This window comes from Miniopterus schreibersii, assembly GCF_964146895.1.
Source record: "Miniopterus schreibersii genome assembly, chromosome: 6".
NCBI lineage: Eukaryota > Metazoa > Chordata > Mammalia > Chiroptera > Miniopteridae > Miniopterus > Miniopterus schreibersii.
This window is the reverse complement of record NC_138107.1, coordinates 35,870,300-35,887,243: the sequence shown is the minus strand read 5'-3', so window position 1 is coordinate 35,887,243 and position 16,944 is coordinate 35,870,300. Positions and strand designations below refer to the sequence as shown.

General features: G+C 32.3%; 1 protein-coding gene across 1 annotated transcript in view; it reads left to right on the top strand.

The window, feature by feature from the left end:
• The window catches only part of PHIP (PHIP subunit of CUL4-Ring ligase complex), a 121,528-nt gene that overhangs the window by 16,305 nt on the left and 88,279 nt on the right, over window positions 1–16,944 (top strand). Inside the window, exons 5-7 of the mRNA XM_081139923.1 lie at window positions 4,428–4,578; window positions 4,672–4,770; window positions 16,542–16,702. Of these exons, the coding sequence (XP_080996049.1) occupies window positions 4,428–4,578; window positions 4,672–4,770; window positions 16,542–16,702 (411 nt within the window). The remainder of the gene's footprint in view (window positions 1–4,427; window positions 4,579–4,671; window positions 4,771–16,541; window positions 16,703–16,944) is intronic.

Here is a 16,944-nt window from a genome sequence, read left to right as displayed (position 1 = left end):
AACGGTACGTACCTCATAGGGTTGTTAAAATAATTAACTTAGTTGTTACATGTAAGACGTACCACATTTACCCCAAGGGCGAGCATTTAGTGTGCAGTCATTATGTGTTAGCTCTGTGTTATTAATATTTATCAAACTTTATAATTTGGTAATATTTTTTATGTGTTGAATATCTAAAGAGCTTGAAAGCAGCTCTGGTCACGGAAAGTAATGGGTATATTAGAACTGAGGAAGTGAAGTTGTGTTTTATTTTTCCCATATAATAGTGTATAAATAATTACTGAGAACCCAAATATAGATATTTTGTATAAGGGATTTTATTAGAATATTTCAAATTTTCCTTTTAGTTTTAACTTCCTTTTAATTATTTTATTAGTGTAAATAAATAAAATAACAGTTTATTCAAACTGAAAAGCTTAACATTAAAGATTGGGGTTCTTACTAATTTGTAAATTAAAAGTTATATGTGTATAGCTGTAAATGAGGTATTTTAATTTTTTAAAATTTGTTTTTGTTTTTACTTTTTAAATATTGACCATAGTGGCATGGAGTAATATTCATGAAGAATAATGTTTAGAAAAAGACAGTAGTAAATGATAATTTATATTTTTTAAAAATATGTAGTGTGTGTGACAATTGGGACCAAATGGAGATATAGTCCCTTTTCTCTTATAGTTTGTAGTGAACTCGAGAAGAAAAGCATTAAATCATTATACTTTAAAATGTATAATCATAAGCTGATAACACGAGTTAAGAAAAGTCACTGAGTATATGTGCCCAAGATAACACACTTAGACTGAATAGAGTTAGGAAAACAAATGAAGTTACATTGGCAGGAAGACCTGAAGCACATAGAAGAATTGCGTGGGCAAGGGGATGTAGGGAAATGAGGGCATCACATGGGAAAAGACTGACAGAAGAGAGTGCAGGTAAAGAATCTGAAAGAAGATGGGTGTGTCTAAATGTAGAAAGTGGGGGCTGGAGAGTGTAAGGCTGGGAATGTGCCAGGTAAAGCATAGAAATAGGGATGGACCAGAAATGCATTTCAGGGTTTGTAGACCATGTTAAGGGTTTGAATTTGCTAAGAATAAGGAAAGCCTCTGGTGGTTTTAGGTAGGCGTGACTTGACCGCATGTTTTGGAAAGAGCGTTCATTCTAAGGAAATAGAGAATAGATTTGGATGATGTAGAGGGTATGAGTGGATGTGGGAAAGATGGGAGTGCATTGCAAAGATGATTTGAAGTTGGGCTGTTGTGGTAGTGAAGGAGAGGTAGATGGATTTAAGGGTAGGAAGGACAAATCAGTTGGAGTTGGTGAAACTGCTTGGATATTGGGAATGAGGTGGGAGGGCGGAATGGGCAGTGGTAAAAAAATGACTTGGTTTGAGGCTAGGTATATGGTATTGCCATTTAGGAGGGCTTTGGCATGAGGATTGAGTTCACATTTTTACATATATTGAGTTGAGGTGGCTTTGGGACTCCAAAGAGAGATGTGTTTTAAGTTTGATGTGCTTAAGGATTGTACAAGGAGAGAGCATAGAGTATAAAGAAAAGAGGTTCTGGAACTGGTTTCCAGGATCTCAGACCATAAGGAACTTCACTATTTAATGGCTAGATAGAAGAGAAGTCAGTGATTCTGCATATTTTCATGTGTTCATTTAGCTAACAATTTATTAAGCACTCTATTGCTTTTAGGTACTGGGTTGACAGGTAAATAAGATCTAATTTCATGTCTTATGCAGGACATGGACCAATAAATTGGCAATTTTAGTATAGTGGCAGGTGTCTTATGAGCCCCCTCACACAAGGCAAGATTGTGGTAGGGCCTATATTTGTGTTTTTTGCAGGAGAGAGGGAGAGGATCATAACTAACATTAGATTCCCTAACATTAGATTCCCACTGAGGTCTGGGTATTATTAAGGAAAATTAATACAATATGGTAAGTACTACAGAGTGTTTGGGAGTGGGGGGAGGAGCATAAAGGGACATTTGGGAAGGAGTATATAATGTGCCATGGAAACACAAAGAAGGAGCAGTTGTGGTGTAACAGCTCATGTAAGGCAGTAAGGCATAGACTGAGACATGAAAGAAAGTGATAGTGGAGGTGGGTGGGTAAAGAATAGATTTTAAGCAGATTGATGAGCTTGTGTCTCAAAAGCCAGAAAGCATGAGGAGTTGAAGAACTGAAAGTATCTCTTATAACTTAAAAGTGAAAGTTGATTTTGAAAAATTGTAACATACTAAATCATCAAGAAAAGATTTAGTTGGAAAAAAGTGGATTAATAATATTTCATTAAAAGATGAAATTCTGCAATAAGAATTTTCAGGTTCATTACCTGAAATGTATTTTGCAAGAAGACTAACACAGGATCATCACAAAATTAACATTAATAAGTGATGAACTTTCTTGTTAAAGTAAAATTTTTACAAGGAATTTTGATCAATTTAAAGAAGTCACATTAGAATAATTGTCATATACAAGTTTAGAAATGGAAGGAACCTTATAAATTTTAGATATTTTTTCTTTTAGGTTTTATTTTTAGCAAATTAGGAAAGATTAGAGAAAAGTATAAATATAATTGTAAAAATTCTTATTTTGGTATATTTTCTTTTAAGTGCTTTTTCTATTTAGCTAATCATACTGAAGCAGATAGTTGAAAGTGTTTTTTGAATCAAGATGATATTAGGAGAAAAAGGAACCAAAAGCTAACGAGTTTTGGAAATTGTGCATTAAACAAAATAAGATAGTTTTTATTTCAAGATTTTTCAGAGGCTTTAATGTTATTGCGCTTTGTGAATCTCAAAAGCAGAGATGTAGTGTGTATAATTTGTATTAGAACTTCTTTTTCAGAATTATTATCTCAGTACTTACTGACCATCTATTGTATGCCAGACACAGTACGGTTTTAAATTATCCTGTAAGAGTGTTACACTATGGCTCTAAGCTGTCTCCATTCCAGGAGTGTACTATGAGGAAAAGTAAAGTAAGTTCCTGTCAATTAGCTTCAGCTTAGAAGGATGAATACTAGCTAAGTTTTTAGAAATACCATTCATGGTCTTCAGCAGTTAGAGTATAACAGATACTACAAGATGAATGAAATGATAAAACCCCCTTGAATCAAGCTTATAAGGAATTCATACTAAAATTGCCATTAGTAAATGAACTTGAGTAGCAATTCTCAAACTTCTTGGCCTCAGAACTTCTTTACATTAGTAAAAATTATTGAAGTTCCTTTGCTTATGTGGATTATAATCTTATATTATTTAAAAAATAAAACATTTTAAAATGCGTTATTTAAATCTAATAAATTTATTTCGTGTTAATGTAAGTTTTAAAATAACATAATTATTTTCCGAAACAAACTTGTGAGAATAATGTCATTGTTTCACACTATTGAGAACATTTACTGTCTGGCTTAATAAAGATAGATTCTTATCTGCTTCTGCTTTTATTCTGTTGTAACATCACATGTCATGTGGCCTCTGGAAAACACCATATACTCATGAGAAAAATGAGAGTGAAAAAGTACTTAGTTTTCGTAATTTTTGCCTGAGGAACTCCCACGGGTTCTCAGAACACACATTGAGAACAGCTGAACTGGAGTATTATTTAGGTACTACAGTGAGAAATTGTTAGTAACTTAATAACCTAAATATAAAGTGATAAAATAGTATACTTTATTTTCTGTAATTCTCTTTAGATTAATATGTAAATATTGTCTATTAAAAACACCGTAGGATAAGTAATAAAAATATTAGCATTTCATAATGTGTTTTCAAATGGTAACATAAATTAAGCAGTGTTTTGAAGTTGTTCCAGAAATGCTCAAACTTTCTAGTAGGTAGATTTTTTTCTATAGTCAAAATATGTTTAAATTAATAGTTAGAATTTGGCCTTTATGTTAGGTTTTAGGTCAGTTATAAAACTCAGCATAGATGTTCTGTGTTTTTAAATTTTATAATGAAAACATGAACTGTCAAGTTTATTTAATCCTTAATTATTCTGGAGATACTCTATAATATCAAGGATATAAAACATTTCTGTATTTTATAGTTTGATGTTTTCTTTTGAAGTTTTTGAAAATTAAAATGTTAAACTGAAACATACTATTTTAGGTTATAATGCTATATATTTTTTCATCATTCAGTATTTTCATTGACTAGCATCTGTTAATTTAAAACTTGCTATATTTAGGTTACATTAATTCCTTAGTATTTTTCCTCCTCCATGGATTAAATGATGATTGGGTAGCTATTCTATTCTGTGAGTCAAGTCATTTCACCAAATAAACATGAGCTGTTCTCCCAAGTAAAACAAAATGTTGACTAACCAGAACACATTATTGTGTTTTTTAAAGTATATTTATTTACTATAAAGAATGTATATTACCTTATTTAGCAAATATTTTATGTCTTTCATATAATAGGTGAAGTATTACAGACATTTAGCACCTGATCACTTGCTGCAAATATGTCATCGATTAGGACCTCTTCTTGAACAAGAAATTCCACAAAGTGTTCCTGGAGTACAAACTTTATTAGGAGCTGGAAGACAGTCCTTGCTACGTACAAACAAAAGTATGACAAATTTCTAATAGCATTTAGACATTTTTTTTTTTCCCTGTCTTTGTATCCTATTTTTGTATCTATAAAAATATGTGTGTTTAATAGGCTGCAAGCATGTTGTGTGGAAAGGATCTGCTCTGGCTGCATTGCATTGTGGAAGACCACCTGAGTCACCAATTAACTATGGTAGCCCACCCAGCATTGGTGAGTTAAGTTCATTTCCAGGTTGATATTCTTTTGGTAAAGAGCTTTAGAAAATAAAAATGTTTTTTAGTTACTGTGAAATCAGAAAATTTTATATTATGTACATTAGCATTCAAAGAGGAAAAAGCCGTCATCAGATTTTTTTCTTACATCAGTGATCTTAATGGTGAAGAAGTCATAATATGTAATTGTGGATTGTGGATTTGTACCTAATTTAGGCTAATTAGTTCATTGGTATTTTATTTTTAGAAAGAATTGTTTACTATAGCAATTTTTAACCCCACACTATTTAGTCAGGGCACTAACCTCTTTTCCCTTAGATTGTCAAATAAAATAAGGACTATAGCCAAAACAATGATAGCTGTCCGGTGTGAATTCCCTGTCTTGAACCATAAATATATAGATCATATAATAGAGTTGCGTCTTACTGGTCATGTCACATAATGAGGTTGTGTCTGATTGGTTAATTCTTGGTACCAGAAATCCTTATCTACAAGTATAGGAACCTGACTTTTTAAAAAAGTCACTTTGGAGCAAAAGGGGTAGGTAATTATTACTATTATTATTTTAAATCAATAAAAATTATGCCTATTTTTTGGGTCAAATCAGCAAAAAATATATTTTTTGGTTAGCTGCAGAATTTTAGTAATTAGTTTATGTGTGCCATGAGATGAAAAAGATTGAAAATCTCTGGTTTAATAACCTGTATATTATTAGGTTGTTTTAATGGGTGACTGTATCATGATACAGAATATAAGGGTGGAAAACAAGAATAGTTTATTTTTTATAAAGCATAGTGTATTTTTTTTGCCTTTAAAATTTCAAAGAAAGAAAACTGACGGAGATAGGTCTTCCTCTTGAAATGCCTCCTAGATTCATCCCTTTACCTTCTCAGGCCTTTGTTGTACATGGACTCCTACAGATCATCCAAACTAGTCTCCTTGCTTCTGATATCTTCTCCTTCTCTCTCTTCCAGATCATACTGTATAACACTGTAATATTATTCATCTTATTTACTTTTGCTTTAGCTATGTTGCTCTTCTGATCAAGGTAGTATAAAGAGGTTGTGTAGGATATTTTAATGGTGCTATATTTCCTTTACCACCAAGTCTAAACTTGTGAATTTCAGAGGCCTTCATATTTTAATCATAGCCTCTTCTTGCACCCCATCCTCCTGTCTAGTCAGGAGTTATTCTCCCTATTTCTTCCATCCATCTAAATCCTACTTTTTTTTTCCTTTTCTGGATACTTACTATACCATTAATCAATATTAATTTTGCATAATTTTGCTTTATGTTTGTATATCTTTTTCCATTGTTTCACTTGCAGTCTTTTATTTTCCTGTATCCTTTTATTTTCTGTATCTCTTAAAATAGTATAGAAGTGGCTTTTAAAAAATCAATATGACAGTCTTTGTTTTATTTGGGGCATTTTGTCCTTTATATACAATTACTGATATATTTGTGTTAAAATCTACTAACCCTATTGGAAAGCCATTTCTTTTTTTCTGGTTACTTTTAAGATTTTCTTATTGGTTTCCTGTAGTTTGTGTCTTGGTGTCAATTCTTTTAAATTTATCTTGTTTGAGGTTTATTAGGCTTGAATCTATAGTGTCTTTTATTGCATTTGAAAAGTCTCAGTCATTATCTTTTAATATATTGTCTCTGCTTCTTCATTCTCTCTCCTCTGGAACTCGGGTTGAACAGATGCTAGACTTCTTTACTCTTCTATTACTCTCTTTTTTTATGAGTTATATTCTTTTTATCTCTCTGATGCTTTCTGGATTGTTTTTTCTGACCTATTTTCCAAAGGTGATATTTGTATGTTGGTAATCAGGGCTAATTTTTTTTTTTAAGCATACAATTGCCCTGGTTAAATAATGATTTCTATATATAGCCCTAGCTGATTTGGCTCAGTGGTTAGAACATCAGCCTGTTGACTGACGGGTCCCAGGTTCGATTCCAGCCAAGACAAGAGCATGTACCTCAGTTGCAGGCTCCATCCTGGGGGGGGGGGGCACATGTGGGAGTCAACCAATCAATGTGTCTCTTTCACATTGATGTTTCTCCCTCTCCCTCTCTCCCCTCCCCCTTCCACTCTTTCTGAAAAGCAATGGAAAAATATCCTCAGGTGAGGATTAAAAATAATAATAATAATTTCTATATATAAGCTTATTATAAAGAACAACTATTTTAAAAAACAGTCAAAGAATTTGATACAACATAATATGTTCACACATAGAAAATTAAACTGGGGAAGAATAGTATTTTTGAAAGAAATGGAAGATAAAATATTATAGGAGCTTCCCCTATAGGGAAAAGTTTCTCTCTTTGAGAACTTCAGGTCCATATAATTAAGGAAATCCGTTATGTTGCTCTTTGAATACCTTGTCAGGCAGCCCTGTGATAGACAAAGTGCAAGAGGCTTGATAGTAAATAACTTTCCTATTAACATTTGCTATGTAATTACTGTGTACCAGGCAGCGCTCTTAGTATTTTCCCTTTTAAAACCTTAAATGGACTGTAGGAGGAACTATTATTATTTTACAGAAAGAAATTGAGGCATGGGAAGTTTTGGCAACTTGACCAAGGTTACACATTTAGTGAGTCATGAAGCCAGACTGACTCCATTATTCTGAGCCTTATTCTCAATAAGTTAAACTTTGAAATAGTAACCTTTGCCTACTCAAGAAAATTGGTATTAGTCATATATGGTCAGGTAATTATATATTACTGACCTGGATATAGGGAATGTAAATATGACAAAAATATCTTGAGTTTTGTGTTACAACAGAGAAATGCAACTGATATATTTAGGTAACAGAATTAATTACCAAGCAGGCAACTGTACCTTTCTGAAAGACTTTATATTTAGGGTTTATTATAAATTTTTTCTTCTATTCATATCAGGAAAATACTAGTTCTTTATATATAAAAGAAAAAAAATACCTGTACTAGAACGCCTGCCAATTTTACCTACTTTTTTTTTTTTAACTTATATTTTTTGAAATCTCTAAGGAAAAGCTGGATTGTTTTTAGTGCTTGTTATATACTTGGTTCATTATATTTTTTGCTTAACTCTTGAAATCATTGCTTTCTATATTTTATTTCAGTTAGTATTTGTTTTCAGACATTATTCATCTTTGTGGTATGTGCTAAATCTTAAAAACATGCTATTTTTCAAATAAGAGGTACAACTAAGCATCAAAATTGACTGTGTAGAGATTTGGAGGATAGCTACTGTGCATAGTAATTACGTTAGTTAGAATAGTAAAATGAGAGAAGCTTTCATGGGCATTGTGTTACCAGGTGATTATTTCCCTTTACTCTTCCATTCTCTTTTGCCTTCCTCCCTTTTTTTTTGTGGACAAAAAGCTGATTACAGTACAGGATTATCCTTTTAATGTTGCAACCCCTTTCTACTTTAACTAAACTTGGGACTTTTGTTTACTATAGTTACGGTTATGGTTATAAATTTATTTGTCTTGTTCCTATGTTGGTCAGTTGTTAGTTATTGATACAGGATGATATAGAGATCAGATGGTGCTGTAGAAATAAATCAGTCTGTGTTGAATTATTTCCCAGATTATCTCTGGCTAATAACTTCAGAAAAATTATTGTGGCAAGCTTTTCAGTTGGCTCTATAGTGAATTCAATGTTAATTCACTATACAATTCCTTCCCAAATTAAATTGGACCTAACTATCTTGATGTATTAGAAACAAAAGTTATAAACAAAATTGATAGCCCTTTGTATTATTTCATGGCTTTCTAATCAAACCAGATGTGAATTCTTTGTAGCGTATCATTCACTCCATTGTCAAATAGACAGTGGTTATTTTCTAGTATAGTATACATTCAGATAGTTTAATATACTTATTAATCTTTATGGTTTCTTTTTTATGATTAAATAAACTTAAATTCCTTGCATCTTTATCCGTGGGCCTATTTTTCTCAGTCTTTGAATTTAAGTTAATCTCTCTAGACAATTTAGATTTTCCATATTGCTCTTTTGAGTTCCTTGCCATAGATTGAGCTATACTTTATTTAATTAAAAAATTAAGCAGAATGAATATATGCTCAGTGGAGAAAACTTGGAAAATAAGAACAGCTCAAATATCAGTCATCTCACTGGTTATCTGCTATTAGTACTTTGGTATGTTTCCTTTTAGTCTTTTTCCCTAATATTTGTCTACCTAGGCAGCTTGGTAAGAGTGCACTCTTTGAATCAGACTGAATTCAAACCTGGGTTTCATCTCTGGGAGAGTTACATATTGTTCTTCAGTTTCCTTATTGGGGATAATAGTAGTGCCTACCTTAAAAGATAAGTGAGGATTAAATGAGAATATATGTAAAGTGCCTTGAACAGTGCTTGGCATGTAGTAAAGCACTCTGCAAATATTAGCCATTATTTTCCAAACCTGCTACATATCTTAATAGCATTCTATAGCACCTTTCCTCCCCACATTGTATATTGTATTTTGACATTTATCCACATTGTTAATTGTATCAGATAAGCCTTTTTCTACCATCATATTCTTGAGATCTTTCTAGTAAGAACCTCTTTCTCGCTCTTAAGCCCTGGTGACTTTTCTCTTTTTCATAGTCATTTTATCAAGGTGTTTGACTTTTGGCTTTATCATAACTTCTCTCTTAGTGAATTATATAGCTATATTTTGACCCCCACATTCATATCTCCTTTTTATTAGAATATTTTTGTGGTTCTTTAAAATGAGTAAAATTTTATGCCTTATCAAACACCTTATACCGCACAGTACATTTGTCTGATAGAAATTCTGAAATCACCAACACCATATATATAGATAACTTTTTGAACTTGGAATGAACTTGGAAGGTCATTTTTACTTAGTTAGAAATTGTCCTCTTAGTTCCTGGTCATGGATGTAACATTATTTTGTTGGGAAAACTACAGTCCACCCTTTAGATCCACGGGTTCTGAATCCATGGATTCAACCAACCACTGGTCAGAAATATTTGAGAAATATTGTTGCTGCTGTGTACTGTGTAGTAAAGCCTACAATGATTGCATCTCTACTGAACATGAACATTTTTGTCATTATTTACTAAACAATACAACAACTATTTACATAGCAATTACATTATATTAGGTATTATCAGTTATACAGAGATAATTTTAAAAGCATACAGGCCAATATGTGTAGGTTATATGCAAATACTATGCCACTTTATATAAGGGACTTGAGTATCCACAGGGGGTGTCCTGGAAGCAGTACCCCCATTTAAGGCGTAGATCAGTTTGAAATTTGTTTTTATGTGGTCTTGTTTTACGTGTTTATCAATATTTTTTTATAGTTTACTCAAGTTTAGTTTTATAGGTTTCCAAACTCTTATTTTATAGTTATGAGTTATTAATCTTACATTTAGAAAACATTTATTAACACAGACCATGGAGATGAAAAAAAAACCTAGGTACTTACTGATTATTCAGAATTCTTTTGTGCTTTAATTTGGGAATTGTTTAGAAACATCAATGATGAGAGAGAGTCATTGACTGGCCCCCCTGCACGCCCCCTACTGGGGATTGAGCCTGCAACCTGCCTGGGCATGTGCCCTGACTGGGAATCTAACTGCGATCTCTTGGATCATAGGTTGATACTCAACCTCTGAGCTACACTGGCCAAGCAGTTATAACTACTTTTGCATTTTATTTACAGAAACTCTGGGAGCTTTTCATTTTCTTTAACTAGAATCATAGAATAAAATTAGTCAAAATATAGTACAAAAATGAATTTAATAAAAATTAATTAAAATACTTTTGGTAAAGTACTCTGGTATTGTTTCTGACCTGAGTACCCCTTCTTCTGTATTAGAAAAGAGCACATGTTGTACTTGAGATACCTTCTGAGTTACATATTTTATCTTCTCCACCTCCTCATCTAATTCTGGTACTGGCACAAAAGTTGGTTTTCAGGTTTTGGGATCTTATAGCCACACACTGCTTGCATTTATTATACCATCACTAGGGCTTTGCTTTCATGAGCTCGTAGAAGTTGTAGGCACTAGTTCTGAGACCTTTCAGCTTTGATTGTTTAGGGGGAACAGCTTTCCTACACTGCAGTAGACATTGTATAGCATATTATATTGTTAAAAATTAAAAAAAAAACTCTGCATTTTTGTAAATTTATAGTAATTTAATTTTTTCTCCAACTCATCATTTTAAACAATGGTTAATTTTGATCTTGGATAATTTATTGCAGTTGCACCATGTGTCCTTTCCATTTTACTAAGTATTTAGCGGAAGGAGAAAAAAATTTAGAAGAAGGGGTTATGGTATTTCTGCTTTAAGTTTGTTCTTATTTGCAAAGATTTTATTATGTATTTTTCTAATGTCCTAAAAATGTAGTTACTGTGGTTATTGCAGATGCTCTTTTCTGGCAGCTATCCATTTCCCCCCCATGAAGCTTAGTTCAAATGGTACAGATTTGAATAGTGAGAAAAGCTAAGGTAACTTTATGTTTATATTTTTCTAAAATCGTATGCATTGAACACTTGTCCCAGCTATAGGAAGAAAACATCATGTTCCTGGTTAGAGAGATGTCAGTTGTTTGTAAGTGAAGGAAATGAAATATATTTCCAACTTAACTCTTTTTAAAATTTTTCAGTGATCCTCAAATTATGTAATAAATAATCAAGACTAAGACATTTCAAAATTGACACATAATAAAGTATAATAGCTGGATAAATATTAAAACATCATTATGTATAAAATAAAAATTTTGGTACTGGCATATAAATAGACATATTGTGAGTGACGTGGTACAGAAATATGTATATAAGATGATTTAATCACAATTTAATGGAATAGAGAAGGATTAGTAAGTGAAAAGGCTGGAACAAATGGTTGATCATTTGGGGGAGAAAAATCTTCCCTCCAAATCTTTAGTGACTCACCTCTTAGTATATACTGAAGCGCTAGCTGTATTAAGGAGTTAAAGACATTTAAACCAACAAAAAATTTAAAAATGTGAAAGTGGATATTTATTGTACTATTGGCTGGTGGTAGTAGAAGAAATTATAAACAAAAGGAAAAATATTGATAGAATTGACTGTAAAATTTTTGAAATCATGAGATGTCAAAAAACAGCATAATATGAAAGCAAAGTATATTGTGGAAAATGTTCCTAGAAATGTAACTGGAAAAATTAAAGTTGGAGAAACTTGCTTCAAGTCAACCACAGTGTCAAATTTGAACATTAGTATGTCAAACTTAAAGCCTTGCTCTTATTTCATTTAGGAATATAGCATAGCTGTTAAAATGCTATTTATAAGGGAAACCTTTGCAAAATTTTAAAAGTGATCACTTTAGGTGATAGAATTATAGAATTTTCTTTTTTATGTTTTTATTTTCTACGTTGAATATTCATTAGTATTATGATTAGAGAAATTAGTTGTTGAAAAATAACTAGGTGTGTACTAGGAAAAAGTGGCTTGTGGGGGAATTTGATTTATCATCCTAGTACCTTGAGAAGTAGTAGCTAAGAAGAACCCACTGGTTAGATATGTGTACACAGTTATATCTGACGTGAAGAAATCATGGGGCTTTTGTTTATCTCTAGTAATTAGTTCTGTAGATTTATGCACGTAGACTTGGCTTCAAAGACTTCTGAATGATTTGCTACCAATGACACTTGTTATTTTGCTCCTTTCCTCTCTTCAGACTTGAAAGAGATTGGTATTTCGAATGGATAATAGTGATTGGTGATTTCTGGAATGTTTCTTTCATTTACTGGTCTATTTACTCAGAAAATTGAGTAAATATGTTTATTTCTCCCTTTCCCTCCAAATTAAATCAGTTTAGCAGGGCATTTGAAATGAAGAACTATTTAGAGATATTTGCATCTACAATCTGTACGATAAAGAAATCCTCCATTTTTGTTTTATTTCTAAACCTAATTGTTTTATTAACATGTAATTTATTCATTAAATTCACCAAATATATTTTGATCATCTACTAAGTGCCAGCCATCACTATCAGTCAGCTCTTAAGCTAATCAAAGAGCAAAACACACAGAAATTCTGCCCATAGAGAGCTTATTATGTTGTAGTGGGGGGAGTAGGAAATAAACAACATAATAAGCAAATAAATGTATAGCATCAGGTGATAAGTGATGGAAAAACAGCAAATATAGAGCTACATAAAGGGGGATTAGGAGTTATGGGTGGTGGTGGTGGTAGGGAATGGGTTGCAGTTTTCAATGGGCTGATCAGGTTAGGCCTTGACAGACATATGAAAAAAGACTTGAAGGAGGTCAAGGAATTAGCCATGTGAGGGGAAGTATTCTAGTCCCAGGGAACAGCCAATGCAAAGACCCTAAATTAGGAATATGCCTGATGTATTGGAAGAATGGGATAGATTAGAGTAGCTAAAGCAGACCAAATAAGGGGTTGGGGGGAGGAAGCAGTAGGTGATGTCATAGAGGTGATGGGAGAGAGGATTATGCAGGGCCTCGGTAGACGAATGTATAAGGAATTTGGTGTTACTCTGAATGAAATGAAGAGCATTGCAGTTTTGAGCAGAGGAATAAATGTTGCAAGGTGACCAGTTATATTCACTATAGTCTTACTAGAGGAGGTGACATTTTAACTGGCTCTGGGGAGTAAGAAAGAATTTTCCAAGTGAAGAATATAGAGATTTGCTTTCGCAGAATTAATTTAAGAATCTTTCCCATCACCATACTTATGAAAATAAATGTGCTTTTTAAACCAAAGCCATATATGCTACTTGATTTAGGGTTAAACTATTGTAATGTCATATAACGAACTTATTTCTTTGTGATCTCTTATATCTGTTTAACCATGCTCATTTAGAAAATTGATGCTCTAGTCTGATAAAATTTAAGGAGTTCCTATAATCCAAGAGTCCTTTCCTTTTTTACTCAAATCCAATTAATCTATTAACAGTTTCTTTAGAAAGTGAATAATTGCCATATGTCTTTCTGCCATAAAACTATGAATTAAATTGAACCATCTTGTGTATCTTATTATTAATTAAGATTCATTTATATACTTTTTTGTTTTTTTAAATATATCTTCATTGATTTCAGAGAGAGGAAAGGAGAGGGAGAGAGAGAGAGATAGAAACATCAGTGATGAGAGAGTCATTGATCGAGCCCACATCCCAGGCGTGTGCCCTGTCCGGGAATCGAACCCCGATCGCCTGGATCCTAGGTCGACACTCAACCACTGAGCCACGCCCAGCCAGGCCATTTATATACTTTTAGTTAAAAGGTTCTACACTCAGTTGTAAGAAATATATATAAGACAAATTTCTGTCTTTAAGGTACTTAAGAATCTGGTAAGGGAGATAGACATGCAAATTGTATAGTAAAATAAAATGTGAGTTTACTAAGTGGGAGTCCTAGAATGTCCTCCTCTCTACCTTTGTTGAAATTCTCTCTATTCAATCTGGTCAGGCCTTCTTCAAATTCAGCCTCTTCAAGTTGAACTTTAACTATTGAACTACACTTATATTTTCTTTTCTAACTCCCTATGTCAAGTTTGAATTACCAACTTATTACCTGGAAACTCTACATATACTGCTCTCTCTGTAGGTAATATCTTTTAGTACTGTTGCACAAGTTTGTAATTTGGTTGAGAGCAAAGTCTTGGCTAGGTACCTTCTCCCTTAGGATACAGTCATAGTGTAGGTATTCAAATTAATTGGTAGTGAAGCATAACAAAGGGTAGTTTGGAATATAATTTTAACTATAAATATATTGCACTTAATGTTTCTGGAAAGTTTTACTTGAAAAGTTGACTGTAAAGTAACTTTTTGAGAGGGATATTCTTTTTTTCAGTCGACTCTCAAAATGAAAATGAAGATTTAATCCCGGTTTAGGTAAAGATTCAGTAAAAACTGTTTAAGAGAGCAGTAATATCTTTTTCTCTTTACCTAAGGGGGAAGTGTTTTTTGCTTAGAAAATACTTCTTCAACTGATTTTCCAAATGATCTTTACAACAAATTCATTTTTTAAAATTTCAACACAGTCAAGTGCTTCATCATCATTACAATAATAATTTTGCTATTATATTACCTTCAACAACCATTTTTTATACCTGAACAATGTTAAATATTTTAATAAAATTTGACAGTTTTAGAATTTTGTATGGAGGGAATTAAACTATGTTTTGGTAACACTGTCAGTGTTTGTGATATGTGTCATCACTTATTTTCTTACAGAACAGACAGGTAGGCCTGAAATTTCATTAATTCTTAGTGTTTGGATAAGATTATTTATGTTATTGTTTGACAGGACAATTGATGTCTATGTTTTTGTGTGATTCCTTTTCTAAATCAGTTTGGAGTCAAAGCACTGGAGGATGTCTTTTACCAGGCCATTTCTGTGCATAAGGAAAAAAAATGTATCAGGGCTTACTAGAAACTTACTGAATCACTATTAAGTTGTTGTGTAGCCAGCTTAAGGGTAAATAGGCTAATTCACAGTTGTTAAAACTTATCTTAGATATTCTTAGATGTTGAAATAGATTGTTGCATAGAATTTATATGCTAACAGCAGGAGAGATACTGTATTAGAAAATAAAATGATTGATATAGTAAAAGAACAAATAAGCATAATGTAATTATTTCTTGAAATATTGCAATGCATTCTTCTATATATCTCCTCACCAGTCCCTAAGATTTTTTTTCTTTCAAATATACAAACATTACTTTAAATATACAAACATTAATTGTATGTGGATTTTAAAAATACTGATATTCTTTACCATACAGCTGAGATATTTGTATTTCATCAATTTTCAGACATAATTGCTAGGCTCTATATCTAGGATAAATAGCATTTTTTATACATATTTAATTATATTTGGGACTAAATTAAAGTAAGAAACTATAGTGCTTACTATCCATCTTAGTGCTTACTAGATGGCAGTTGCAGTCAGAAATAAAGCTTTATATTAAAAGATAATCTGTAGGCGAAAAATGTGCCTGCTGATCAGTCAGCATACGTTTATTGAACGTCGTCTTTGTTCATAATTATCAGTATAGAAGATAAGTAGTCAGAATTTAGATGGAAGAGAACATTTTGTGCTGCAGTCAGCACATCAGGCTTTGGGGTAGACAGGAATTTCAGTCATATCTTGAAAGATGGTTAAAATGAATTAGTTGAAAAAAAGAACAGATAGGTTTTAGAGAAGGAATCATTATATAGTCATTTGGCAAGATCTCCAGTTTAATTTTTATTTTTAAAAATAATGCTATGAGTTATTTCTCTGTCTTCATTTGTAAAGTTTTTAAAAACATTGTTTGGCATGTCAGATTTAGAGTGTTTAGCAATTGCTGGATGATAAAAACTAAAAATTACTGGATCCAGTTTAACTGCTTTTATAAGGAAACCTATCTCATTGGGCCCTTTTAAAGAAATAATATCATATAAAATGAGTTTGGTTTTTAAAGAGCACTATCCAGAGAGTAAAGATGTCTGAATTTAAATCCTAGTTTTATTCTTCATTTACTTTGTGACTTTAGACAGGTCATTTAACTGAATTTGCTTCTTTGAAAAATGAGGATAAAAGGCCTGACTTAATGTATTTCTGGTGAAATAATAGGTTTTTATTGACTGTTTTGGAAACTTTTAACTAGGAGCCATATACATTAGAAAGCATTTTTATTTTTACTGACATATGAGAGGTTAGAATATGTGAATTCTTTAAAGGTGATACTTAAGAAAAATAATTTCTGAATTATACATATTTTCCTCCTTTTTCTTGGTAGCGGATACTTTGTTTTCGAGGAGGCTGAATGGGAAATACAGGCTTGAGCGACTTGTTCCAACTGCAGTATATCAGCACATGAAAATGCATAAACGAATTCTTGGACACTTGTCATCTGTGTACTGTGTAACTTTTGATAGAACTGGCAGACGGATATTTACTGTAAGTAATTTTTAAAATATTTTAATTCTTATGTGGAATCGAAGAAACGTTGCTTATAGTTGAAGTTCAGATAAAACCTTTGTTTTTCCTTTTAATGTAAAACTGGAAATTCAGGTAATTTAGCTTATTAACAGAAGATTTTACTTAAGGCTGGACTTTATCCAAGTTTGGAAAATTCCTGAAAGACGTGTTATACCACAGTCATTGCTATATTATAGTTCTTCATCATGGATAAGTGTAAT